Below are 26,380 nucleotides of genomic sequence, written 5' to 3'. Positions count from 1 at the left end.
AGAAAACAAATTCTAACAAATGTTGTTCACTTGTCTGGAGACATGATTTTACTCCTTGACTTAGCTCAGCAGCACAGAAACTCAATGATTAGAAAATACATGAGCTAGCAACTTGACCTGGAATATTTCCACCCCTTCACTAATAGTTTTCTTGCTATTTTATTTTATAAATCCTAGTTTATTTCTAGGGAAAACTGGGAAAACAACAAGCAGAATGGATAGAATGGGATCCAGAGCCTCTCAAGTTCAGTGGGAGTCTATTCACTGCCTGTTGTGGACCCTGAGCTAGTGATACCTGGAGGTGATACCTGGAGGTTCCTCTGCTGGGTTTTTGTCAGTGACAAAAGCTGTGACACTCCCATGACAGTGTAGTGGGCTGGGGGAACAAAGTTAGCACAGATGTATCTGTGTCCCATTAAATCCCCAACCACACAACATAAAATCAAGTCTCCTAATGATGATAACTGATGGACTAGGCACTCCCACTGCTGGCAGATCAGAGTGAAAAGGGACAGATCTGAGGTTCTGAGTTACTGGCTCAGGGTTAGCAGAGGCCCCCAGCAGCAGTGCCCTGCTCCTCAGTCCTTTGGCTCAGCTCACCGGCAATTTCTCTTCTTATTAGTGAAGTATGACAGAAGAGCCCATGTTTGAAGGAAAATGTAATCTGAAAGGTGTATTTAGATAAACACTGGTCAGAAGATATGGTCACAGACTGGCATTCGTTCAGCCTACATGTCAGTCTGCTCTGGCATGTCCCCAGCACTGGTTTATCCTCCTCCTTCACTCCCTCAGTCATGCTTGCAATTGAAGTTGAAAAAAATAAAAGAAGACAAGATAAGATAGTGGCTAAAAAAATTCATCTAAAGAATCTTTCCCCACAGTTCATACTTTGAGACCTCAATTCAAATCATCCTTACAAACTGAAAAGCATTTGGAAACCCAAAGCCTCAGAAGCAGAGCTGCTACAGCTAACACCACAGCTGGCTACCATGAAAAGGCTGTTCTCCAGCTCACTAGCCTTGTTTAAATTTCAAGCCTCTCTTATGAAACAAGAATCTATTGGCTCTGGAAGAGCTGAGAGGAAGCAGCCATGGTCCCCTGCTTCCTTCAGGTCATGGTCTTTCTTCATAGGAGAGAGACAACAGTCTCCACAGGTCATGCAAGGGTCTTCTGACTTTGGGAAAGCACAATCCTAGGGGACAGCATCAGCTAATTGTATTAAAAATAATTTCCAATTCTTGCACTAATTTATATAATACATCTCTTACATAACTTGTGAGTATTAAAGGAGTCTGGAGTGTCCTTTCTCCTTCTGACAAAATGTGATATTTTTGTTATCTGGCCCAGCCATACTGAGTTCAGTCCTGCAATGCACTGAGCATCTGATTGAGTGCAGCAGAGTGCTGGTTCCAAGGGGCATCTCCTGGTGCATTCAGACAATGTCATTAGACTTTGCTCTTCAGTAGTAGAGAAAAACTCTTTCCTTCAAAATAATTCAGAGGAGAAGTTGAAGAATGTGTCTGTTTTTCTTATTTAGGAAAAAGTGGGATTTATTTTGTTTTGGCAATATCCACAAGCAGGTTCATCTTCCTCTAGCAAGTAGAAAAGATTCTGTTGTACACTGAATTTACATTGGGCTGTTATTTCAGAGACAAAGTCCATTCCCTAAAATATGTGCACTGGGGCTTGTGTAACTTCACCAGCACTCACAGCACTGGGAGCCCTTGTGAAGGTTAATTCCATCAGGGGTTTCTATATTTTACTGTGCTGGTACCAGAGTACTGGGCTGGGATTTGGATGGGGTACCCAGGCCAGACTCTTTCACATGTGATCTCTTTCTTCCATAGTGTTATTTACTGACCATCACCACAGTCTGGTAGTAGACTTACATTTATCTGTCATGCCTGAAAGTTCCATTTGCTCTGTTGTTTGGAAAAATGGGAACTTCTATTAAAAGCCATCTACACTTTTCTCAAAACTGTTTTATTCTTTTCTTGTAAGAGAAACACTTGCATCTATAGATTTAATTCACCTTTTGTCATGTAAGTGCCAAGTTACAACCTTACTCCTAAAATAAAACATCACCAGAAGTTACAACCTTACTCCTAAAATAAAGCATCAGTTATCTACTGACCATCACCACAGTCTGGTAGTAGCCTTACATTTATCTGTCATGCCTGAAAGTTCCATTTGCTCTGTCATGTGGAAAAATGGGAACTTCTATTAAGAGCCATCTTCACTTTTCTCAAATCATGTTTTATTCTTTTCTTGTAAGAGAAACACTTGCATCTATAGATTTAATTCACCTTTTTTCATGTAAGTGCCAAGTTACAACCCTAATCCTAAAATAAAGCATCACCACTTGAGTAGGTAGCCTGTCTTTACCCTTCAAGAAGGTCAAACTGTGTTTTGACAAAGGGTCATTAATGGTAAAGCTAGGAAGAACGCACGGCACTCGTCAGGGAACAAAGCAAGATGATGAGAATGTAGAGCTGAAAAGGCAGCTGAGGAAGGAGATGGGAGAGGGCAGGGGGCGGTGTTACCATGGAGGCCTTGCGGAGGCTGAGGCGGTCGCAGCGGGATCTGAAGTAGGCCTCGTCGAAGGACGTGTGGCTGCCCTTCAGCTTCTCCGACAGGTTCCGGTAGAGCCGCTTGGCCGCGCTGGGCGACGAGGGCATGCTGTGCTTTTTGCTCTGCAGCAGGCTCAAGTTATGCATTTGCTGGGTCATTCTCAGCCAGGGTTTTCTAGAGGGAAAATAGCAGCTGTTTAGTGAGGTTTTGCTAGACCAGCATCATTGATCAGAAGTGTGTCACTGAAACACAGTGCAAGGCTGCTGGGCCTAAAATCACTTTCACACACGGCTTCTGCACAGAGGCACATTTGGGGCTTTTTCAGTGGCAAATCCCTCTTTATGGAAATACACTCATGGATATCTATGGAGACAGATAATTAAAGATGAAAAAATAGAACAGAACACCCCAGAATTATTTGCTAATTCATATAGGGAGAAGGAGTTTCAATTAATGAGGGAAACAATGTTTTTGCAGAGTGAGTTCTGGGAATAGGGGTGTCAGAAAAAGTGACACCCAAAAGTAAATGTTGCTATGGACAGTTTCATAACGAGTGGCTTTTTCCTCATGTAGTGGGCAGGCACTGGTTGTGTCTATTTGTTGTATTTATCCTGCTCTGTGTTTGCCCTGTCCATTTAGAGTACAAACCCTTCCAAGAGCCTCTCTCTGACTGCCTCACCTAATTGGATTTACATATTATCTCATAATTAAACAATACTTTCTGTGCTCTATCATTACAGTAATTTTTCTGTATTAAGAAAAGTTGAATTAATATTTAACTCTGGAAGTATGTTATGTGGAAATAATTTTACCTTTTTGAAGAGAAACTAACAATTAGATTTGACCCAACTGCAGGCATAGGAAACTATCCCTATGGATTTCTAAGTGAAAAAGTGAAAAAAATGCACCATTTCTTCACATACTCCTTTTCCCCTGATGAGTGTGTACACATATATAAGGCAGAATGCCTCTCTAGGAGACTTCACACATTGAAATAGTAAACCTGGCTACCTTTTCAGAGTATCTTTTCTGGAAATAATATTTTTTTGTACTATGATACAAATTCTTTTTTGTTCTTATGGTTTCAGCCTTCTTCTGAGCAAATTGGATGGCGGGACCAGACTTTAAGGACTATTTCCAGTAAAAGCATTCTTTACTAAACAGTCATTCTGCTGTTGGGGCTGGTTTTGGCAGATATTTGTCCTTAAGATTAAAGACACCACCCAGGTCTCCTAAGCTTTCTACATCTTCCATTCTCACAGTACACTGTGGTGAGCAGACACCCTAAGCATAAAAGTATCTCATTACAATTAATTTCACATATTCTCCATGCTCCTGGGGTACTGAAGAGAGACCAGCTCTCTGAAGGAAGAGAGACAGAGTCAACACAATTTTCATATGGGATGAAAAGACTTGTTATGTTAGAACAACAGTGTGTGCAATCAAAAGGGAATTATTTGAGCTGCACTCCTGAAATAAATGTGCAAGTGTGGAGATGATCAGAAGCTCTCTGGGACTCAGGAGGCAGCAATACTGCAAGGATTTTTGACTGGTTTTCTCTGAGTTTATGGAGTAAACTGATTATCCACTTCCCACTTTTCTATGTTATTAGAATTTAAAGAAACTCACAAAGTTACCAAATTTAATAATAATTTAATTCTCAGTTATTTAGAGTAACACGGTTTCTGTTAGTACATAGTGCTACAGATTGTCCCACATACATTTCTCCCTTTACCTCTGTTTTCAAGAACTACTTCGTTTCATCAATAAAGTATGGGTCAAAACACAGACCCAAATAGGGAATAAAAATAGGCCAGGGAGTGCCATAGGCATGTTTGCAAAGGAAGTTTCAATTTTCCAAAATAATCTGATTCCAAGACTACAGGTTTTGAATTCTAAATACCACACAAATACTAACACACAGCTGGGAGTGAACTCAGGATAGAAAGAAGAGTTTGCATTTGCCACACAAACCTAACCAACCTCAAAGAAGAGCAGACCCAACCAATTCTTAATTCAAAGCCTGCTGCACTGTCTACTTTGGGATTATGGGTTTTTATTTGAAAAGCAACAGGCTCAGCACATCTGAGTGGCACAAGAGAGGTTACAAGGTTCATGAAGCCAATATGGGAATTTACTGAGGGGTTGTGTAGATATTTAGGAAGCATTATATATACTATTAATATACATTAAATAGATTAGGAACATCTATTTAGTAGGACTTCTCCTACCTGTTGTGGTATTAGTTAAACAAAACAAGAATATGAAGTCCTCCCTGTCTCACTAGACCAAGCTACCTGCTTGCTGACTTTAATACTCTCAAGGATTTAAATAATTACAAAAAAAATGGATTTTTGCCAGCTTGTCTCCAAAGAAAGCCCTATCTCTACTCCAGCCTTCACTAATGCAGGAAGTGCATTTGTCTCCATCTTCTTCAACTCAGTTGCCCAGATATTTTCACAGAATCTCTTGAAAGTCATCAAGTTCAAGCTTTTCTTGAGAAGTGAGAAGTTGTTTCCAGAATCTCAAATTTCTACAGAGAACAGCTTGACAGCTGCATTTTCTTTTATGAGAAAATACTAACCTGAGTAAGTAAAGGAGAAGCACCTGTCAGTTCTTGGACAGTTTTCCAGGAAATCAGAGTCTTTGGGAGAGGTGCTCTAGTGACACCTGTCCCAATACACATTCAAAACCCAGACAGCTGGCAGGGCTGTTTTCTCTGTTTCAATGTCTACACTGTAAAAAGAAACTGGAGTCTCTGTTACAGCATTCTAGAATGCTGGTGTAAGCTTTGAACCAAAGCAAATTTAGGCATCACTGAAGTGCTAATCTGTGTCACCAACCCTGGAAAGGTTCAGAGCAGTTAACTACCAAGCCTGTTTCCCATGGCATGGGTTACTGTTCTTATGGACTGTGACTAAACATAATTTGACTCCAGATATTCCCATTCCTTGGGGTAGCTGGAGTCCTTCCCACCTTGATCTGGTCAATGAACCAGGATTTATCCATTCAGAAGAAACCAGCAGTGTGTTAGTAACCACCTAAACAACAACTTCTGAGGACAGTAACCACAGCGTGCCCTTGCCACACGTGGAAGTTTTGCCAGTAAAAAGCCAGAGCAGATCCATAGTCTGACACTGATGGAAGAAGAGAACAGAATCTTTTCTAATCTCATCAATGTTTCTGTGAAGTCAAGAGCGGGTGAATCTATAGCGAAGCTAAGTAAACACCCTCGAAATAGCAGTTAACAATAAAACAGATGGCATCTTTGCTATCCACACAGAATTGGTGATTCACAAATGACTTGAAACATAGATGTGTTCCCTGTATACTCACCATCAATATCCCAAAGAAGTGCAGAGGATAACTGTGGAACAATAAAGCAATAGCTGGAATACCATGATGTGAACAAGCTGCATTTTTTCACCAGTGTACTGAAACAGTAAAGTGCAAAATGCTACTGCAGATTATATTACTTAGCATCCTTCCTAGTCACATACCAAGTATGAAATGAAAAAAGAAAAGGCAAGTTGAATATTCTGTAAAACTTTCTGGAAGTGGTATCTTATTAGGCTGGAAATGACTAACAGTAGAGCAATAGGAATGAGATTGGGCAGAATCCTGGGTAAAAAGTGTAATAAGAAATAAGGAAAAGAGACAGCTCAATCCACATGGTTCTGTGATGGAAAGCACAGGGTTTTTTGGATGCTGTTATTTTTTTACAGAAATCAACTATTTCATGAGAGTATTTTTAGGCTCCTTTAAAAAGTCATTAATTTTATTTCTTTTACTACCGTATCCTTGCCTCAACAATCAGGTGAAGACCTGAAATGAGCATTGTCTTGATTGAAACAACAAATACCCCAGCTGAAATGCACTTAGCCTGAGGATGTGTCATTGTCAGAACTAATTTTTGCAGCACCTGGAAGACTAATCATTTAGAAAAAGAAAATGTGCAGAACAGCCCCATTTGAGATTGTCACGTCTGGAAGCCTCTGCACAAATCTGACATGGGTCAGGATGACATAAGGACCTCTCCATATGGTTTGGAGTAGCCCTGTGTGATCTAATTTGCACCCCTACAGCAAGGTGAGCACTGCAACAGGCAGCACAGCACCAGGTTTTACTGGGAAAGGCAGGACTAGAAAAAATAACAACAGCAGCTCCCCTTATAACCAGACATAATTAACAGCAGTTTTCATTTCCAAGAATTAAAGAACACAAAAGTCTTGCAGCAGATCTCTGGGGAAACAGTTACTGCCCTGGAAATACCCATCAAACCAGTGTGACTGTCACTGTGCTACAGCTAGGAACCAAACCAGGGATCAAGGTCTCCCTGGTCATATTTCATACTTCATTCTGCACACATACTTCATCCTGCAGCTTCATCTTTGTGATCAGATTTCTACTTGCACCTAAGCCCTAAACCATTTTATTCCCCATCACCAGGGTCCTTTAAAAGTCAAATTCAAATACAAATGAATATAAAATAGTTACCTTTACAAAAGATTTGTGGTTTTTTTTTTTCCTTTTTAATTGTCAAATACTGACCTAATATTAATGCCCCTCAAAAACATGTTGCAGAGAAAGAAATAGAAATACCTAAATTATAGATCACCCTCTGTTGTTTGTGGCACATACATGCTACACTCTAAAGACAGGTGCATTGGTAAGGCACAGCATAGCTGTAAAAGCATTCTCTTAGGATTTTAGGAAAACACAACAGCTGAGAAACCCCTCAGCACTGTATGTTTACGAATCAATCCTACTTGAAACTAGTAATTAGGAATATGTGCATTAAAGAGTTAAATTTGACTTACCAGCTTAGGCTATCCAAGGCAAAAGGTGAACAAGTTGCTGTTAATTGTCCCCACTCTTCTTTCAATGAATCACATTAGCTCTGCTGTCTCTGCTGGCTCAGCCTCTGGGCAGAATGAGTAAATCTCTTCCTTACACTGCATGAATGATCAGATATGAAAAAGCCTGTTACTAGTGATTACTGAAGTCCAAGATTGCTGCTAAAACCTCAGAGCAGAACAGTATTTAAAGCAAGTAGTGTTGTATCACAGGTAGAATGTTTGGTGCCTTAACTCTGTCCCAGTTGCCTGCGCAGCTGTAGGAGTGACTAATATGTGAAGCCTCCATGTGAGAGATGCCATGACTTCTGTGTGCTTTTAGCTTGTTGTAGCCTTTAAAATTGATCAGCAGCACAGCGTGCAAGTAGAAAAAATAATTACTGCCAGAGTAAACAAAACTGTGATTGCAATTAATTTGGCATGAAGTATGAGCAAAAAGACATTAATGCAGCCATCCTCAAGCAGCTGGTTTTATGCTAAAACAGCGAGTGGAAGGGGTAAAAATCACAGTGCAGTAGTGCTTGGTGCATGTGATGTATTGTTTCTTCTTTCTCCAAGCAAGCTACCACTCCAGCTGTCTGCAATCATAGCAACAAAAGCAGCAGGCATAGCCATAGCTGTGGGACATCTGCAACATCATTGGAAAGCCCCCAGCCTGAACAGGTTACGCCTCAAAAAGATTATTAAATGGATAACAAAAGCACACTCTATGGATGCTAAAGCAGATCCTGTAATGTCTGCATTAGGAGCTTCCAAAATAGGAAAATAGTGACATTTCAAAATCTCATTTTTTACTATAGGGCAAAAAAATTGCAAATGCTGGAACCCACAGAAACCCACAAAAATATTACAAAGTCAAATGTGGAATATTTCAAGTACCCATATACAGAATTCTAAAAACAATGAAGGTGACAATCAAAGATAAACAACAACCTAGGAAATTGTTATCCTTCTAGACAGTCCACTGGGTTAAATTCATGCAATCAGAAAACTCCAGTGCAACATCAGATAATAGAAAAGAACCAAAACAAAGCAATTCCTTGTCCTAGCCAGTGACCATTAATATCTACAGAAAAAGTAATTTGGATTATTTTTAAGGAGACACCAGAGCTACTCTTACAACCTGCTGAGTTTTCTTCCCTGGTTTAATTCAGACATGATTTTTGGAAAATGTTGGAAACCTCCCAAAATCTGTTGATCAGCCTGATTCTCCCACACTTCAAACCTCAGCTAAGGGTGCTGTGCCTCATACCCAAGGGCATCCTTTTGCCCAGGTAGCTGAAGCTCAAATGTAGTCCTGGGCCTGACATTTGTATGCCATGGAACTGGAAGCTAATCTGTATTTTTCAACCAATCTGGATATGGATCAAACCATTCTTTGGGGGTTTTCTATCAACACACGTGCCTGCATTTGTGTGTAAACACGCACACAGCCATGGGGGCATATGAGAATATCAAATGCATATAATGAGAATATCAAATGCATATAGTTATGGGGCATAATGAGAATATCAAATACAAGTAGTTACTTGCTTTGCTGCAGCAGAGAATTGCAAAATGCTATTACAATATTCTATGCACAGCATTCCTTCTCCGGTACCTTGAAAATCACAGGCCCTCCATTTACAGGATTCCCTCTTTTGTTCTGCTCCTTCCAAGGATCATTAGTCAGAGAGCTGACTGAGGTCACTGCTTCTTGCCAACAGGAGGGAATTGGAAATCTTTCAAAAACCACCAAATACCTCTCTAACACTAAGATACTATCTGGAAAAAAACGTGCTGAAAATCTGAAATGCCTAAATCAGTTAAAAATAAATGTAAGCCTAGGAACTCCATTTTCAGTGCTGTGCTAAATAGGGATGATTCTTCTAAGTCAAAGTCCCCAATTAAGTTTTTTTTTTGCCTGTATAGACCTCACCTATGGAACTCACTTGTAAAGGAATTCTCAATTTCCAGCTGTTTTCAGGGGAAAAACATAAAGTGAATGTCCAGAAATCAGTCTATTCTTAAACATTTCTACCACCTTCTCATTGTGGTTCAGTACTTCTAGCTTCTGCTTTCTCCCTTCAGCTTGGTGGAAAGCAGCCCTCTTACATTGCCATTTTGATTTTTTAAATGCTTAGTCCTTTTTCTACCCAAACAGTATTTAGTAGAGTAGTAAAAGTCAAGATGTTTTCTTGCCCAAGCCTAGTTCTTGTGAAATACAATTAGCTTTTTTGTCTTAAGAAAATTTATTTATGATTTTCTTGACATATGAATATAAATTCATAATTAGCCTGTTCAAAATCCAGAAGACACAAAACAATGCTCAGTAAGGTAAAAGAAGTAATCATACATTTAGCAAATGATAAAAATTAAATTATTAAAAATTATTATTGAATGTTTGCAGATAACTGTGAGAGGCACCTACATTTAGTTCTAGAAATGAAGAAGACCAAAAGACCTACAGAAGCAATAGACCCTGGGTTTATGATGAAACATGTGGAAGAAGATCCTTTAGTCTGATCTCCTGCAGAAACCTGTCCATCCTCAGCCTTTGATGCTTCCATCAAGAAGCCATGCAGTTCTTCTTGCCCTTGCATTCCACTCTCCAGAGCTGCACAGAGCATTTTGCTGGCTGCACTTACACTGCTGACTTAACCTCCTGTGACAGGTTTTCCTTCCATGACTGGCGAGTCAGAAGTTCCCTGCCTGCAGCACACAAGGAGAGCTGATCCCGCAAGCTGCTCTTGCTCTTACTGCTGCTAAAGCTGCATGTTTTTGTGAAGACGTACTTTTAGAGGTACGTTTTGTTTAAGGAGGCTGCCCAAGTTGGCTGATTCAGTGCCAAGTGTCCCCCAAACCTTCAGCTTGTGCTGTTCTCAGCTTTACACACCACAGGTGTTTTTAGCGTTTCGTTGGCCATTAACTCCACGTAGCAAATTCTGCTTGTTCCTCCCAGACCTTGGGAGGTTTCTGGGATGAGGAGCTCCGTGTTTGGGCTGGGGTTTCGCGCCTCCATCCATCGATAGGTGGCAGCGTCCACCCGGCTCTCCCAAGCCCGGGCAGGTCCCCGGAGCGGCGGCCACGCAGGGCTCGCCTGTCCCGGGACGCGATGCCCAGCAGGGCATCCCCCCATCCCCGAACCCCAGCGTGTCCCTGCTTTACATCGCGCGCCCGTGCTTCTGAAAAACATTTGGTTTTTCCCACTAGAATCTGGGTGGGAAGTTTGGAGTGGAAAAACTGACATGGAGCCTGGCTTTACTTGCAACGATGGCAAAGCTGTTGCCATCATTACGAGACAAAGATGCATTTTAGACTGTTCACAGTCCCACAAAAGGAACAAATATTGCTCAAATATCAGATCTCCGTCCACTGTCGCAGGAATGGGGCCAGAGCCAGGCAGATTGGATACCTGGGACTGGGATCTCCACCCCCTCCCAAATGACATGACAACATGGCTAACTCTGACACTTGTAGGCACTCATTTTAAAAATCCATTACTTCAAAGGTAGTTAAAGTAACTCTTCTCCCTGAAACAAGATAGTGGGGTAGTTTTTTTCATACAGTCAAAAATATTCAGTGGGAAAGATAAAATAAAAACCAAACAAACCCCCAAACACATAAAAGTGTATGTTTCTTTGTCCCCACACTCATTCTTTCTTGCACATTTTTATTATACATAAAACGTACTGGAGTAAATTCCAACTCTGGTTTTGGCAATTCCTGCCTCTCTGGCTCCTTGTTTACCTATCATCTTTCCCACATACCCCTTTGCCAATTTGTTTATTCTCTGTCCTGTTCCCTGGTTTCTTGTGTTTCTTCAAGGACATTGATTGAGTCTTACTGTTTCACTAGTTACTCTAGCCAGTGTTCTTGATCCAAATCCATAGCAAATAACCTATTATCCACAAAGACACAGAAGTATTCAGTATGCTTATGAAAAAGACAAATATTTCCCAGTTGATCAGTCACAGACATGATCAAACTTGAAAAATTCTGAAATTGTGAGTAAAGAAAAAATAATTGTGTTTGGACTAAGCTTAGGAATAATTTTCCCAAGTATTCTGAAATGTTTGAGGCAATGTGATGTCAGTGACAAGTGGAACTGAGCTTGGCAGCCCTGGCTCCCCCAGGTTTCCTCTGTAGCCACAGCTCCCAGCCCAGGGTCCTGTCAGCCCCACCTGGAACCGGGACATCCAGGCTCTCTGCAGGGCTGGACTTGGCAGATGCACCCGTGCCTGGGGCTTGCAGTTTCCCAGAGGAAGGATGCAGATGGGAGGAATTCTCTGCTTTGTGGCAGCTGTGGACTTGCTGCTTGTACTTCAGAATATGGTTTTAAATGAGCTAGCAGAAACTCAGAACTGTTTGGTCAGAATTCTTTAAAGATGGCATATTTTTCATACAGTCACAGTGGCTTGTTTACCCCTGTCTTTTTACTTGGAAAATTCCTAAGAATAACAATTCCTGGCTGCAGTGGAATAGAATCAGGCCTGGGCTGTCAGAGCTACAAAACTACTGAGTCATTTGGGATCTTTTAGAGTGTAAGTTAAGGTAAACAGAAATAAAATAGTATAAGAAGTTCATCAGTGCCTCAAAGCCCTCCCTGTTTGAACCAAGGAATCAAAGGGCAGCTGCTGTTACCTATCAGGAGGTGTGCACCAATTCTGATATATGGGAGTGCTGCTCTATTGCAAAACCAATGCAGAGCAGAGCTCTTTGCTGGTGGTTCTTGCAATTGTTCCCCAGATTAGGAAAACCCCCTAAATCTGTGCAAAAACATGCAGTTTCAGGAAGCCTATAAAAGTACACGAGGCCATTGAACATGTCTGAAGATATTGCTGGCCCTCAGAAACAAATTACCCATCTGAACATCATGGATATAATGAAGTTGTCAGCAACAACAGGCAGCTGTGATGTTTTGTCAGCCTCCTGTTGATTATGTTATCTAGTCAGACACTCCACATAGAGATAATTTATGCAATGTATTGTTCAGCCATGACTGCTCCCAGCTGCACTACATTTAATTCAAATTACACCAGAAGATTTTACAAACAGAAATTAACAAGCTTTTCATAGCTGGCAATTTCTAGATTAGGAAAGAATAAAGGAAAAACCAGAATTTAGAATTTAGGAAAGTTGAGCATGGAACAAAGCTGAACAGAGGCAGACACACACCATCCCAGAGAAGCAGCTTCTTTTTTTAAACTGAAGGCATCTTTAGGCTTGTGACACAGTCTTTAAAAAGACCAAAAAGAACATACAAATATATAGATAGGTGTCATTGCAACTTTTGTATGATTGTAGTAATTAGCAGTATACTTATTAATATAAGGCCTGTTTCTGAAGATTGATTCACTTTTCTTCAATACTTGCATAAGAGCATTTATTATAAAATACTCCACAAGTGCCATTATTTTTCATTCTGAATAAAGAAAGAACTTTGATAACAGAAGAACAACTTCCTGCTGTTCTGTGAACCCCAAGCACTGTTTATTTCACTAAGCAGATACTCCTTAAAGAGCAACTTGTTTGCCCTGATTAAAGCAGAAGTCTATTTATGGCATTTAGTGACTTTAACATATTAAAATCAGACATTTAAAAAGAAACACATACATAAAAACAGCAGCAAACCAAACTACAAAAAAACCCAGAGTAAAGTACCATATCAGGAAAACTTTGCTGCTGAGGACAAAGAGTAGGAAGAGAGGGGCTATTTTCAAAGGGTAACATTTACCTGGGGTGAATAATTTGTCCAGATCCTGATAGAGACAGATTGTTCAAGATAACAACAATTCAAACCAAGAGCCTATTTGTCTGCATTATCAGAGGAAGAACCACAAGGAGATCTGTCTCCCTGGATCAGCTTTTGTGAACAGCTCTGTAGGTTATCTTTGCAAAAGGGAAGCATCCCCCTGCCTGGCTGTGAGAATTTTCCACAAGCAGAGTTCAAACTGCAGTCATTTGGTCTGATGTGGCTGTTCATTTACATTTGAGTTTAAATGAAATTAACTCTGAGGAATTCCAAACCAATGCATCACAGGAGCAATGAAAAAACACAAACAGAATAGAAAAGATTGCTGTGAAGTAATTCTAGATTTGCCACTGCCATTCTTTTTCATAATAAGTTCAAATGAACATTTAAACATTCTTTTTTTTCTGAGAAATTATAATAGCTTCAAATCGTGAAGATTCAAGGTTTACTGCAGAGGTAATGCACATGGACATAACAGTTTTTGTTGAGACCTTTTTATACTTTAGAGAGACAAGGACATATAATTGTTTATCATTGACAAGAGGTGTGGGGCACAGCAAAATCAGTGGCAAAATTCAAAAGATGGAATTGGTTTTACCTCAAGTGTAACATTTCAATAAAAGTGAAATTAGAAGGTAAGAAGTGCAATCAAATCTTGTCTGTTTGGAATATAGCAGACCTATATAATGCTTTAACAAAAATAATTCTTTTTTTACTGTAGTGGAAGCTTTTAAACACTGTAGTAGTGAGAATAGCAGCTCATGAAAATATCTTGCCATCACTTTTTTTAAGCTCTAAACCTGATGAATCTGTTCCCTCTCAATTAGTCATGCCAGCCTCTCACTGAGCAATAAACATCAGTACTTGGCCTTGCTGTGTTGCCATGTTGCCACAAGTCCTATCTCCATCTCACAAACAAAATAGAATACAAAGTGATAATTGCTCCCTAATGAGCACACACTTTTTGGATTAATTTAGTGCACAGCCCCTCTTCCCAATTCTCTCTCTTTATTACATTGAACTAATGCATCCACCAACTCCAAAGGTGAGAAATTAATCTGAAATAAACTCCCTACTTTTCATGGCTGAAATGTTAATTCATTCTGTTTCATTGCAACATGACTTACTCTGTTTTCCAGCAGGTCAAAGAGAATCTGATTCAGACTATAAAACTGTGGGCTTTATCTCCCATATTCAAACTCTGACTTAGCAAAGTCCTTGGAAAACAGCTATCAGGCCAATTCTTCAAGGAGGGGTTGTGGCACAGGCCAAGTCCTGACGTGTTGGCAAAAGTCTATATGAACTTCCATCCTGTTCATAGACCCTCTGGGATGTGTTTTACTCCTTCTCACTCACCCTCAAATCAGAAAGAACAATGCTGGTTAACCTCAGGGCAGGAGGTGCTTAAAGCACACAGCAGGGCTCTGGCAAGTGCCCACATTCACCGTGGGTGGGACAGCTCAAGGCCAGAGCTGGTTCAGTCTCAGGACCTTTTGTTCTTCAAATCATGGTAAAGCTCTTGTTAGTCCTAGAACAGAGACATTGGCTGGGAAAACCTTTGAGATATCAGGCTCACCCTGCCCTAAGAGTTTCACGTATCAGAAATGTTTGGTTATCACATGCTCACTTATGTTTCAGTTACATGCAGAAAATTGAAAATATTAAAAACTTCAAAAACTATAAAACCCCAACCCCCCAACAGCTTATTATAAATAACTACTTCCTATATTTTATAAATTAGGTACTTCAAAAGTGTTTGTACATCACCATCCAGTTATTACATTCATTAGTGCTGTCACAGGAGACAGATGGGGAATATAATTTGCTGCTGTGTTAAAAGATTGAATATGGATTTGGAAATGAGGACTCCTGGTCCAATGAAACAACACTCTCTCTAGTCAGAAGTGCTGATCTGATTTCATCTGAATTGTGTTAATAAATATTTGCAAAACCAGGCAGCTTAGGTGGCTTATTTAAGAAAACACTTGCTTTTCACCTTCAGTAATTAATTTCCTTCAGGGTCAGCATTTGGTGGTCTCACAGCTATTGCCCAAACTTCTACACACTTTGGGATGATTAATGATCTCTGTTCTGGAAAATTATGAGGTGCTATAAGGAAAAATTAACTGAATTCACACAATGTGAGACCTCTCACTGGGTACTTTTCTCTGCATTGTTTTTTTAAGGGGCATGGTCTGTGTGAATGTGTGTCATTGAAAACTGGTAATGAGCTCCCCACAAACCTGCACTGAATTCTCACATGGTAATGCAGCCAGTCTCAGCTATAGGCAACATTGAGCCCAAGTGAAATCTTACAGATATTCTCTCTGGCAAGAGAATTACCCTTCAATCAGCGTGACACCTGAGCCTTGGGACAGAAAGAAATGCTCAGGGTTTTACTTCAGATGCTCTTCTTGGTTACAGCTTCAACCTTCCTCCCAAAACAGCCCCTCACACACACACACAAAGCACAAACACAGAAATGTCCACATTTATCACACCAATTTTGATACCTGTTTTGTGACATTTTTAAAATTGGTAAATAATATGCTTTAGGCCATATTTTGCAGCATTTCACTCAATGCACTCATCACTTTGAATGATTACAACTGAGAATATATTTTGCCTCCTTGCAGACACCATTCTGGGAGAATTCATTCTGGGCCTCTAGCCACTTTCCCAAACAAGCACAACTGCAAAAAAATTCCATGCAACATCCAGTGCTGCTACTCAGCTGGAAATAAAGCCATGGATTTGCAATAAGGTGAATAACAATTTAATATATACAATCCTGTAACAGACAATCTTGTGCTCCAGCAGTTTGGAAGCACCTGATCTGTTCTCTTGCCTGTACTGTGTAATAAAACCGTGTAGTTTGGTTTTAATTAGGGGCCATAATTATTAAGAATTTGAAAATTAGCCACTATCAGTATGCAGGGTGAATTTGTTGTCTGGCTTTGTCTTTTATCTAAATTGGATTAAAACCAGAAGGTTGATTTGGTTATTCCAGCTGCACTTGGGAAGAAGCAGAGTTCAACATGAATCACTGGGTTTGCTCTAAGAATTGCTGGTGCAGATGGCTTTGTTGCCTAATGTTCAGTGCAAATAAGGTGACTTTTCTTGAGAGAAATATTGAACTACAGAGAAGGGGGGGAAAAGCTGAGCTAGTATGAACAACTTTGAATCATAGATAAGGAGGAGCCACGAAAAAAATATTAAAAATCCATTTAAAATTTTTAACAAAGAAGCTTTCAATGACAGAGTAATTTCTTTTACAATATTCTACCAGAAGACTGAGACACATTTTCTCACTGACTTCAGTGAGATGAGTGTTTTGTACTGGAATTATTGCTCTCAGTACAAACATTCAAAAGTTTCATGGATTGCAAATAGATGGAACAGGAAAATGAAAGCAGGGAGAGTGAAGGGAGAGTTTATCTAAATGGTTACTCAGTCAACCTGTGAGAGAGCTGGAATTGGACATTTATATTGTTCCAGTGCCTATTTATCCTTCCTCATATGGCTTAACAGAAATGTTGGAATTTTGTTCAATTTTGGCTCATTTAACTTTTATTGTACACCCGCCTCCCTTCAAGAAGTTACCATGGAACTGAATTTTCAAATTACTGACATGCCACATTGGTACTTGTGTTTGAAAAGCCCACAGATTAGATTACATGAAGTTACAACAAAATAAATCTGATGGCCAGTGGATGATTCCGTCATTTTTCTTTAAATTAGTCTATATTAAAAACCAGCTTAACTCTAAGAAATGAACCTGCACTTCAGCAAAAGCTAGAGCATGAGTATTTTGATGTCATAGGAACGTTTGGTTACTGAGCCCATTATTATGTCACAGTCTCACAGTTTAAATACAACTGTGAGACTGTGATATCATATTCTCACAATATAGCTCTTTGGATTTTCTGAAGAACACCCAAACACTCAAAAAAAAAAAAAAAAATGTTCAAAGAGGTGCAATACTTCAAGAATGATTTTTTAGAAAGGTGAGAAATCCCAGCCTAACTACCAGCCTCTCCTGAAAATAGGCAATCTAAAAATTGAATGCTCTGATATATCAGCACACAAGCTGTGCTGGGAGAATACGACTTTGTGAGACACACAAAAAGACAAGTGAAGCAGTTGTGGTTTTTAACACTCAAAGAAGCACAGATTCAAGCTTAATAGTACCAGTCCATCACCACAAAGATTGCATAGAATCCCCTTTACTTATACAGAATTTAGCCTCTAAATATAAGTAGTAGGAAAACCCGATTAAAAGAATTACAAATACTTTTAATATGAGTTTAAAGAAATAAGTTATACACCATTGAAACCAGAAATTTTGGTCAGAGTTTTTCTCACAAACCTATCTATGAACCATTGAAGGGCATTTTAATAAGCAGCATTTTGTTCAGTAGGCTTTTGAAATTAATATGGAGAATACAACCGATATTTTCAGCCAGAATCATTCATAGAGCCCTCATGAAAAATAAGGAGTTCAGGCTTAAAAGTGAAATGAATCTTCTCTAATTTTATGTGAAATTCCACAGCTCCATGTAATATGATCTTCATTCCATAATGGGGGCTCCTATTTAGTTAGCAAAAAATAACAAACTCTCTAAATTACTGCCTTTTGCATATCTCCCACAGATCTGATGGCTCAGATCTTAGGCTTGGATAGGGACAGCCTCCCAGTGGGTTACAGATATGAAACATGAGAAATACTTACTTTCATCTCCTTCTTCAACCCTAGATTCAGCTATTCAAAACAGAAAATCACAGCACAAACACCAGCCCTACAAACCTTGGCAGTACTGAGCTACTGCTGTTCTGTGCTGTCAATCAGCTGTCAAGATGGAAAAGAAAACTCTTTCTACTTTCAGAGAGTATTTCCAAACGTGCACGTGGTGCTCACAGGAGATGACAGTGCAAGAATTGAATGTCACTTGCATTCCAGAAATACTTCTGAACGTAAAGTGGGAAATAAAGGAGTGATCATGAGGATACAAGAAAATCCAATAGGATTGCAGTGGCAAGTTTTGAATTTGCAGTGAAAGTTGTCTCCCTGCAAAATATGGTTTTCCAGTGCATGCTGCAAAGCACAGTCAGTTCCTTTTAATTTCCTTCATCTATCTGTCTACACAAAGCAGCATCTGAACTGTATTTCCAAGCAAACAATTATATAAAACCAGGTGTCTTCTCAGAAAAGTTTTCCTTTCCTTGAAAAGCAATCAGGAAAATTAAGGAATTACTGTAGTGAAAATTAATACATAGATAGGTGTCTATCTAAAAAAAAGTAACTGACAGTAAGAATACATTAAAAAATGAAATATTAGATACCCCAAATCAGATTTCAGACATTATTAGAGAGCAATTCCTGAAGTATATGTACCAGGTAAATAATTTGCTGTAAATAGCACTTTTGAGAAAGCTGCTTGCAGATGATTTCCAAATAAAAAAGGTACAATTCACTGTAGCATTTGCTCCAAATTATACAACCAACTAATTATGAAGTAGTCTCTTTCAACATGAAATAATTAATACAGCCAATTAGCATACACAGATGGGTGAGAAAATTAAGCTTATGAGTGAAGTATGAAAGGAATGGAAATCTGAAAGTAATTACAATGGATTTTCCCCCATTTTCTCTCTATAAAGAGTATGTTATATTAGTTCAATATAAACTCATTTTCAACACTGTCTCTGACAAATCAAGCAGGAAACTGTTACACAATATCACCTTTTTGAAATAACACCAGATTTTACACTTTTTTTTTCAATCCAGGAACAAATGGATAAGGAAATAAAAACCCCCAAATTGTGTTTCTTTACAATTGATGTGTCATGATTAAAAAAGGTCAGAAAATGACATTTGCATTATCTGTCTTGTCCTGAAAATAGTACTGTATCAAGAATAAATGATACAAAAATTATAATCAAAAAACCTTAACAAATGAGGAATGAATGTGATCAGTCAAGGATCAGAAATTCCCATCCAAAGCTGCTGAGCACCGTAAACTCCAACAGGCCCTGAGCCAGTCAATTGCTCCAGGAGCACGTTTTGATGGTTTGATTCTTTTGCTGGACAGCACAGAAGATGTGGAAGCCTTTTCTTAGCCACAGGCTGAACATTCTGCAACTTTTTGCTAATACCCACTACTCAAGTGTCTTTGTTCCTTATTGGCACCTTGTATGAAATCGGAACAGCCAGGCAGAAAGTCTCTTTAACCTCCACTGATACCATCACAGCAGCTGTCAGGGAATCCAAATGTGCAGCATCCATCTATCACTCGTTTGGAGATAGATTTTTAAAAAAAAAAAATCTTGAAACACATTTTCTTTAAAAATTGCAAAGGCTTAGCAATAGTGATTTCATAAGGGAAATCACTCTTGTGTCCACAATTTCTTCAAGATAAAGTTCAAGGCAGGAAGAGATGCTGAAAATTGAATCAGTACCAAAAGATAGACAAAGGATAGATTATAGAGAAATCAAAAGAGATGGAGGTTTAAGTTCAAAGATGGAATAAATCCTTGCCTTAGGAGTAGCCATATTCTTAGATAAATAATTCTCACCAGTTCAAAATGATACAATTTCAGTCAGTAGAAGAAAGTGAGGTGTTATTTTAGTAAATAATTATGTGAGTTCCTATAGATGTGTATCTGGATCATTCAATGAGAAAACTTTAAAAGAAATGGTGTAGGATGTGTTCAGATTTATCTTTAGAATGGATTTGTGACAGGATAAGGAAAACGTGCAGGGGAATTCTAAAAGCAACTTTGGATCATAGTTCTTCAATTACAGCAGCAGTTCATAAACAGCTGAAAAAATAGGACACCCTCTCTGTTAAGTGTATTCTGTGTCAGAGGAAATAGAAATCTGCTTTTCCAAAAGCTAAATGAAGCAAAACTACATGGACTCTGTGTAATAATGAAAGCAACACTAATTTATTGTATCTTGAAAATATAAGCAAACAATCCAGGATCTCTGCTTGAGAATGGGTAAACATGAATTTATCTCAAGCTTTTTGTCTTTCTGGAAAGCCTCCACAATCTCAGTCATTTGGATGAACTATTATATAGGGAAATATAAATGATAGCTACTAATTGAAGAGATGGATAAAGAGCTGTCCAGGAGATTTTAAGTAACAAAATGGTATTTTATGATAAGAAATCTGTGCAAATGTTCAACTTGCAGTTTTCTGCTGCAATTCAGCAGCTGTTCATTACAGTCTGAAGATGCTTCAATTATCAACTCTGTGCTGCCTGGTTGCAAGGTCATTGAAGATTCCTTTTAAAAAGTTGCATCAAGTTTCCTAAGGAAAATATTTAGATACCTGTTAGATTGTGTCATTCTTTCAGAAAATCAGGATTGATTTTCTCCCTGCTTTGATGGTCACCTTGGTGACAATATTCCTGTGAAATACAGTCCTTCAGGGAGGGATTGGGACAAACTGCTCTGGGAGCTCTTCCTTTTGTTTATGCTTTCTATTGAATGATCAGAAGTGTGGTGCATTCACTCAGCAAGGGTTGTCAGTGCCTTCAAAACATGCAAGCTCCTGTTCAGCAGAGCTGGCTGCCACCCAGAAAGACACTGCACTGTCAATTTGCAAGCAGGTTAAAGCAAAACAGTAGAGTGATAACTTATACCCAGAAATTTATTTCAATGATCAAAATTGCTTTCTTACATTTGGAATTTAAAATAATGCATTTTTTTAAATTATAGGGAAAAATTTAAAAGTCTTCTTTCACACTACCACTGACCATAAAGGTAGGAATTTGGGGGATTTGTGAAATAGTAGAATGATAGCTTGGATGAAGCTTCAAAGTGCTGGTTAATATCTCATTAACTTTGCTACTGAAGGAAGTAGCCCTTTCTGATTGATGTCTTAATTGTGTCCTAAACAAACCATAACATAGTAATTTCATAAGCACTGGTACATTTCCCTTCCCTCACAACAGCAAAGAAAAACTGTTTTCTTTCATATATTCCTTACTCTGTAAATTAAAAGGGAAAAGACATTTGCTTGATAAATGTAGACACATTCATGATAAAATATATAAAATTATCAGCAGAAAGATGTCCCACATAAATGGTGTCCTCAAATAACCTTTGGTGGAGCTTGAATAACTGTGTGACATAGCACTGCTTCAAAAATGAGGCAATTGAATGTATTTTTGAGTCAATTTACATGAAACAGTTTTTAATGCAATTCCAAGCAAGTCTGCTAGATTATGAAACAGTGACTTTAACAGTTAACAGACACTCCTTTAAGTTTTGAATGTAGCTGAAATAACTTCCATCCACGGAAAAAAATTAATAGAATTAATCCTGCTTTAATCTACATTTTCAGGCTTTTATTAAAGTTGTGGTTTTGATATTTCTTTCAGCTGTCTTCAGCCTGCAACAGCAAAGAGACTTACAGGCCCAGTTCCACCAAATAGTGTGAGGCTTTGCACACATTGAGGCTCATGATTTCTCTTCTAAATTACATTAAAGCACCTACACAGCCATTAAACCTCACATTCCTTCCCCAGAGCTGCTGCAGCAGTGACTGTAGGAAGAAACTGTTCTTTGATGACCTCCCTTGTGAATGAATAATTTTAGATTTTCCTTTATGATTACTTTTGTTTTGCCCACCCACTTACAACATCAACTATAATAAGGCTATTTATGGTAACTACTACAAGATAAATTAAACCCACATTTGTGATTCGCATTCACAAACCCAGAGCACAAACCTTTGTGCCTCAGGGGGGCACTGACTGATGTGTGACTGAGAAGTGCAGTTCTGCCATTTTAATGTGTGCCTCTTCAACCTTTTTTTTTGTGATTTTTGAGGCACACAGCACGTGGCATAGAACAGCAGAAGCATCCACACAGCTGCTCTTTGGTATCAAGATCAATGAGCCTGTCAAAATAATCAAAGATGCCCCTTTGGTCATGGAAAAAATACTGAGATTTCCAAGCAGGGGTGTGACACCAGGAGTCACAGGGCTGTCCTGTACAACTCCAGCCACATTCATAGCGGCAGCTTTTCACTGCAGCTTTTCACTGAATTTCATACCAAAATACACCCCCATTTGTTCAGGCCTCAAGAAGGCAGTCACTTCATTCAACACTGCTGGTGCTCCTGGATTTATAGGATGTGTTTTTGAAAATATTGGGAACAACTAGTTTGAGGTTACAGGCAGTACCTCAGCCCCTCCTCTCCACTCCAGTCTGCAGCCTGTGAGTTTCTAATTACTCCTTGATCTGCCTTTTTCAGAGAAGAAATGTAAGTATGGATTGGAAAATTACAAAAGCAATATACAGTGGTCAAAGTTTCCAGTTCTCACATCTCTTAGTGAGAAATTCATCCCTAAGCCCAAGAAAATTACTGAAGTGTTGATATCATTGTGTTTTGATAAAAGCCTCAATTTTTATAAAGATCTTTCAGTGAAAACAGTACAGTGAGAATACATCATTAACTCCTATTTAGTGTGATGTGAATGCACCATAATGACCACCCTCTGTTTTGTGCATGAAACCAGCTGAAAGAAGCTCCATATATGAAATACAGAAGCTTGGAACATTCTGCAGTGTGCTCAGTGGTTTGAAACAGGAAAAAAATGCTGCTAAAGTCTTTACAGTATTAAGATATTAATAACGAACATAAACATGTAGTACCTGGTGACTAATGAGCATAAAGCTTTCATCTTTCTTCATGAGAAGTCCTATGGAAGGCAAAAAACCCATAGAGACCATTGTAGAACTCATACCATACCATTTGAGAAAGCTTTCTTTTATCCCAATAGCTGGCAACAAAATATATGCATTTACAACAGATTTCTTTTTTTTTCCTTTTAATCTGTTGCTAACTGCAGTTTTAAAGCCTCTCATTTGTTTAACTACCAGGCTGAACAAGCAAAGTTGGCATTTAGAAAAAGAAAATAAATCAAAATCCAGTTAAATTTGGCACCTTCCTTGTTCATTCTTCCCCAGCAGTCCTGACTTACGAGTAGTTATTCTCCTTTCTCTTCAGATCCTTCTCTAAGCTCTCTCACCAGGATTTCAATGTTAGATGATCAAATGTGCAAGAGAGGCACCTAATTTCTCACAGGCACTTCTGAAAGCTCCTGACTAGGTCTACAGTGAACAATTTTCTTTCTCTTCCCCTGCCCCCACCTTTTTTTTTTTTTTTCCTGGCCTTTGATCTTTAGAAAGCACAAATGCCATTACAGTGAATAAAGTCATAGCCCACAGAGTCAATCCCCTCCTATTCAGCTCCCCCCGAGCCAGCCCCAGCCCAGGCAGGCTGCTTAGCTGGGCTCAGAGACAGCAGCAGGTATCATCACACTGTGACAAATGAGAATGTGTGTCAGGGGAGGCTGTGCAAACAAACAGTTGGATGCTTGGGAACACAGACACAAGAGCTAAGACCTAGCTTGCTTTTTTTTTTTTTTTTCCCCTCTCTTTTCTTTCTCCCTCCACCTTCCAAACAGAAGATTAAGTTTGCTGTGAACATGAGCTGATGAAAAGAATTCAAATAGTGCTTTGAATAGTGCCACTGGGAGTGTCACAGGAGAATTACAAATTGCTGCTGGAGACACCAGTCTCCCTTTACAGAAAGTTAACATAAAAGTACACATATCTTCTTTCTATAAGGTACTAACTTGTAAATTAACCTTTAATGGAGTATAAATGATGTCCTGAAAGAACTGCTTATGCAGCTATATTTATGATCTAGAAAATTGCAAATATTTACAAGATTATAGGTGTTAATGGTCTGTCAAAAATGTTTGTATATTGTACATACATTAAACCTCAGTTTAAGACCACCCTGCTATAAAGACCACCCCATTTCTTGTCCCATATAGAATTTCATTTGATTCCATATATTCCATTCCTTATAATGAGGCTAGGCCCCAGCATACACCCAAACCACTCCAGACAGGGAACTCCTCCTCTGTAGGATCCACTGTGAAGGAGAAGATGTTTAAGCCTCTGTTCCCAGTTGCCTGTGCAGCTCCCACCAGGCAGGGTTATCTTTGTCATCCACCTCAGGAAAAGGCTGGAAAGGGCTCCTGACAGAGCAGAGCTGGCCAGGGTCGCACGCAGGCTCAGGGGCACTGAGCAGCTTCACTGCCCTGTGAGGAGCAGCTCCCCCTCCCAGCCCTCCTGCCTCAGTTTCCCCGCTGGGGCAGGCAGTGGAGCACCCGGGGTGTCACTGTGGGCTCCTCAGGGCCACCAGAAGGGAAAGGGCTCAAGCAGAGCCTGGCTGCCCTCTGCCTTTCTGCTGCTGTCCCCACAGCAGGTGGACCCAATTGTAACTTTTCATTTTCTACATTCAGAAATGTTATAAAACAAAAAAAAGTATTCAAAAAAGTTTATTTTAATTCCTCCTTTAAATTACTATTAATAAATTTTCTTTATACCCTTTTAAAATTTTAAACCTACTTTACATTTCTCCTAATCCTATGTCACAACAAAAAATGAATACATTAATAATTAACCAACACCAAAACCTATCACACTCTCTAATACATTAAACCAAAAAATCTTATAATTAAAAAAAATCTTTAATTAACAAACCAAAACCACTGAAAGGTCTCACATCTGAGCTTCTTTTTCTTTTTCTTTTTCTTTTTCTTTTTCTTTTTCTTTTTCTTTTTCTTTTTCTTTTTCTTTTTCTTTTTCTTTTTCTCTTTTCTTTTTTTCTTTTTTTCTTCTTTTTTTTTCTTTTTCTTTTTTTTCACTCACTTCATTATTGAAGCTGTAATTTTCCTCAAAAGAACTTGCATTTGAGGCTTTCTACGAGTGCTACAAAAAGAAATCATCCCCTCTTTGAGTTAATTCTGTATTTGTCACTGACTCAATTTTTGCTTTGTAAATAATTATTAATATATATTTTCTGGGCATAAGTTATGGCAACAATAATTTCAATACAAGCCAAAATATATTTGCTACTCAAAGTGAGACAATAACTTGTGCTCTGTTCTCTGATCTATTATAGCTTCTTTTCTGGGCAATTGAGTAACTTTCTGTATTAGAAATTTGATCCCAACTTCTGAATTGAAATTTCTTTTTCTGAAAACGTTGCAAAATAAAAACCAGTTGGACCTTGTTAGTTGTGATAGTGAAATTTCAGAAAGGTCAAAGTTTGAATTTTGAAAGAGGAGAAACTTTTTTTGGAAATGCGCATAACTCCAAATGTTACAATTTTTAATACTTGTTTTACAAACATCATTGAATTCACACATAAATACAGCTGGGGAAAAATAAATACTTTGGGAACAAATACTTGGGGCTCTGCCCAGGTTTTATTGCAACAGATTATTTTCTTTTGTAATTTATCATTTGCTGTGCATTATCTTGCTCAATGACTGGAAAAAACCAACGTTCTTCTTTAGGATAAAAAGTCAAAGGAAAACTTGAAAAGGCTCTCTCCTCCCTGACCTCCTGCACATTTTTATTGATATCAAATTGCTCATATTTTTTTGCCTTGCCATTTTCATTTTTATACCTGCTGGATCAGATCTTCAAATGATGTAAACTGGCATTGGCCTAATGGTTTCCATGAAAGTATCAGAGCAGAGGATCTGGCATTAATTATTGGGGATTGTCTGTTATCCAGTGAGATAATGTAAAAGCAGTTCCTCGCCGAGCTTGAAAGAGAGTGATCTGTGAGTTAAATACAGAGATACGGCTTAAGTGAGGTGATTTTAGGGAAAATTAACTTCTGAGATTTTACACAGATCTTCAAATGATTATTATTTTATGTCATAATCTGTGCCAAGAGAATAACCAAGGTGAAGCTTCTTCAAATTATGAGACATTTGATTTTCTCAAAAATACAAAATTCATTTAGATATCTCAATGAAAGGATGCCATCTGGAGTTTTGTTGTTTTACACAGAATGAACTGGCTAACCTTGGTTTGGCTGCTAAAAGTGGTGGAGCAAAAACCAAAGATTAGATATATTTTTTGGTTTTCAAACATTGGGGTTTTTTTGGCAGACATAACCACACACATTGCAAGGTTCCCAAATATTCCTCTCATTTCAAGTGCTTAATTTTAGTGAGTCTTCTCTCCATCTTCTTCTAAGATTAATCAATTGAAAGGGCTTTTTATACAAGTTCCTAGAAAAATATCAGGATTTTATTTTCATGAGGATATCTCCTGGTGAGGGATATCCAGAAAGGACAGATCCCAAGACCAAGATTTCCCACAGGTAAA

The 26,380-nt window shown here is 38.7% G+C and overlaps 1 protein-coding gene across 3 annotated transcripts in view; it reads right to left on the bottom strand.

The window, feature by feature from the left end:
- ANKFN1 (ankyrin repeat and fibronectin type III domain containing 1) overlaps positions 1-26,380 on the bottom strand; it is a 133,391-nt gene that overhangs the window by 65,301 nt on the left and 41,710 nt on the right. For 2 of the 3 annotated variants that reach the window (XM_077188220.1, XM_054645225.2), the window contains 2 exons: positions 7,392-7,526; positions 2,544-2,745 (listed from right to left, as the gene is read on the bottom strand). In XM_077188220.1, coding sequence (XP_077044335.1) covers positions 2,544-2,729 — 186 coding nt within the window. In that variant the 5' untranslated portion in view covers positions 2,730-2,745; positions 7,392-7,526. Of the gene's footprint in view, positions 1-2,543; positions 2,746-5,907; positions 5,939-7,391; positions 7,527-26,380 lie in introns of all 3 variants that reach the window. The other variant, XM_077188219.1, reaches the window with a different exon arrangement.

This window comes from Agelaius phoeniceus, chromosome 19, assembly GCF_051311805.1.
Source record: "Agelaius phoeniceus isolate bAgePho1 chromosome 19, bAgePho1.hap1, whole genome shotgun sequence".
Lineage (NCBI taxonomy): Eukaryota > Metazoa > Chordata > Aves > Passeriformes > Icteridae > Agelaius > Agelaius phoeniceus.
Note: the sequence above shows the minus strand (reverse complement) of the source record. Positions and strands in the feature narration are given on the sequence as shown.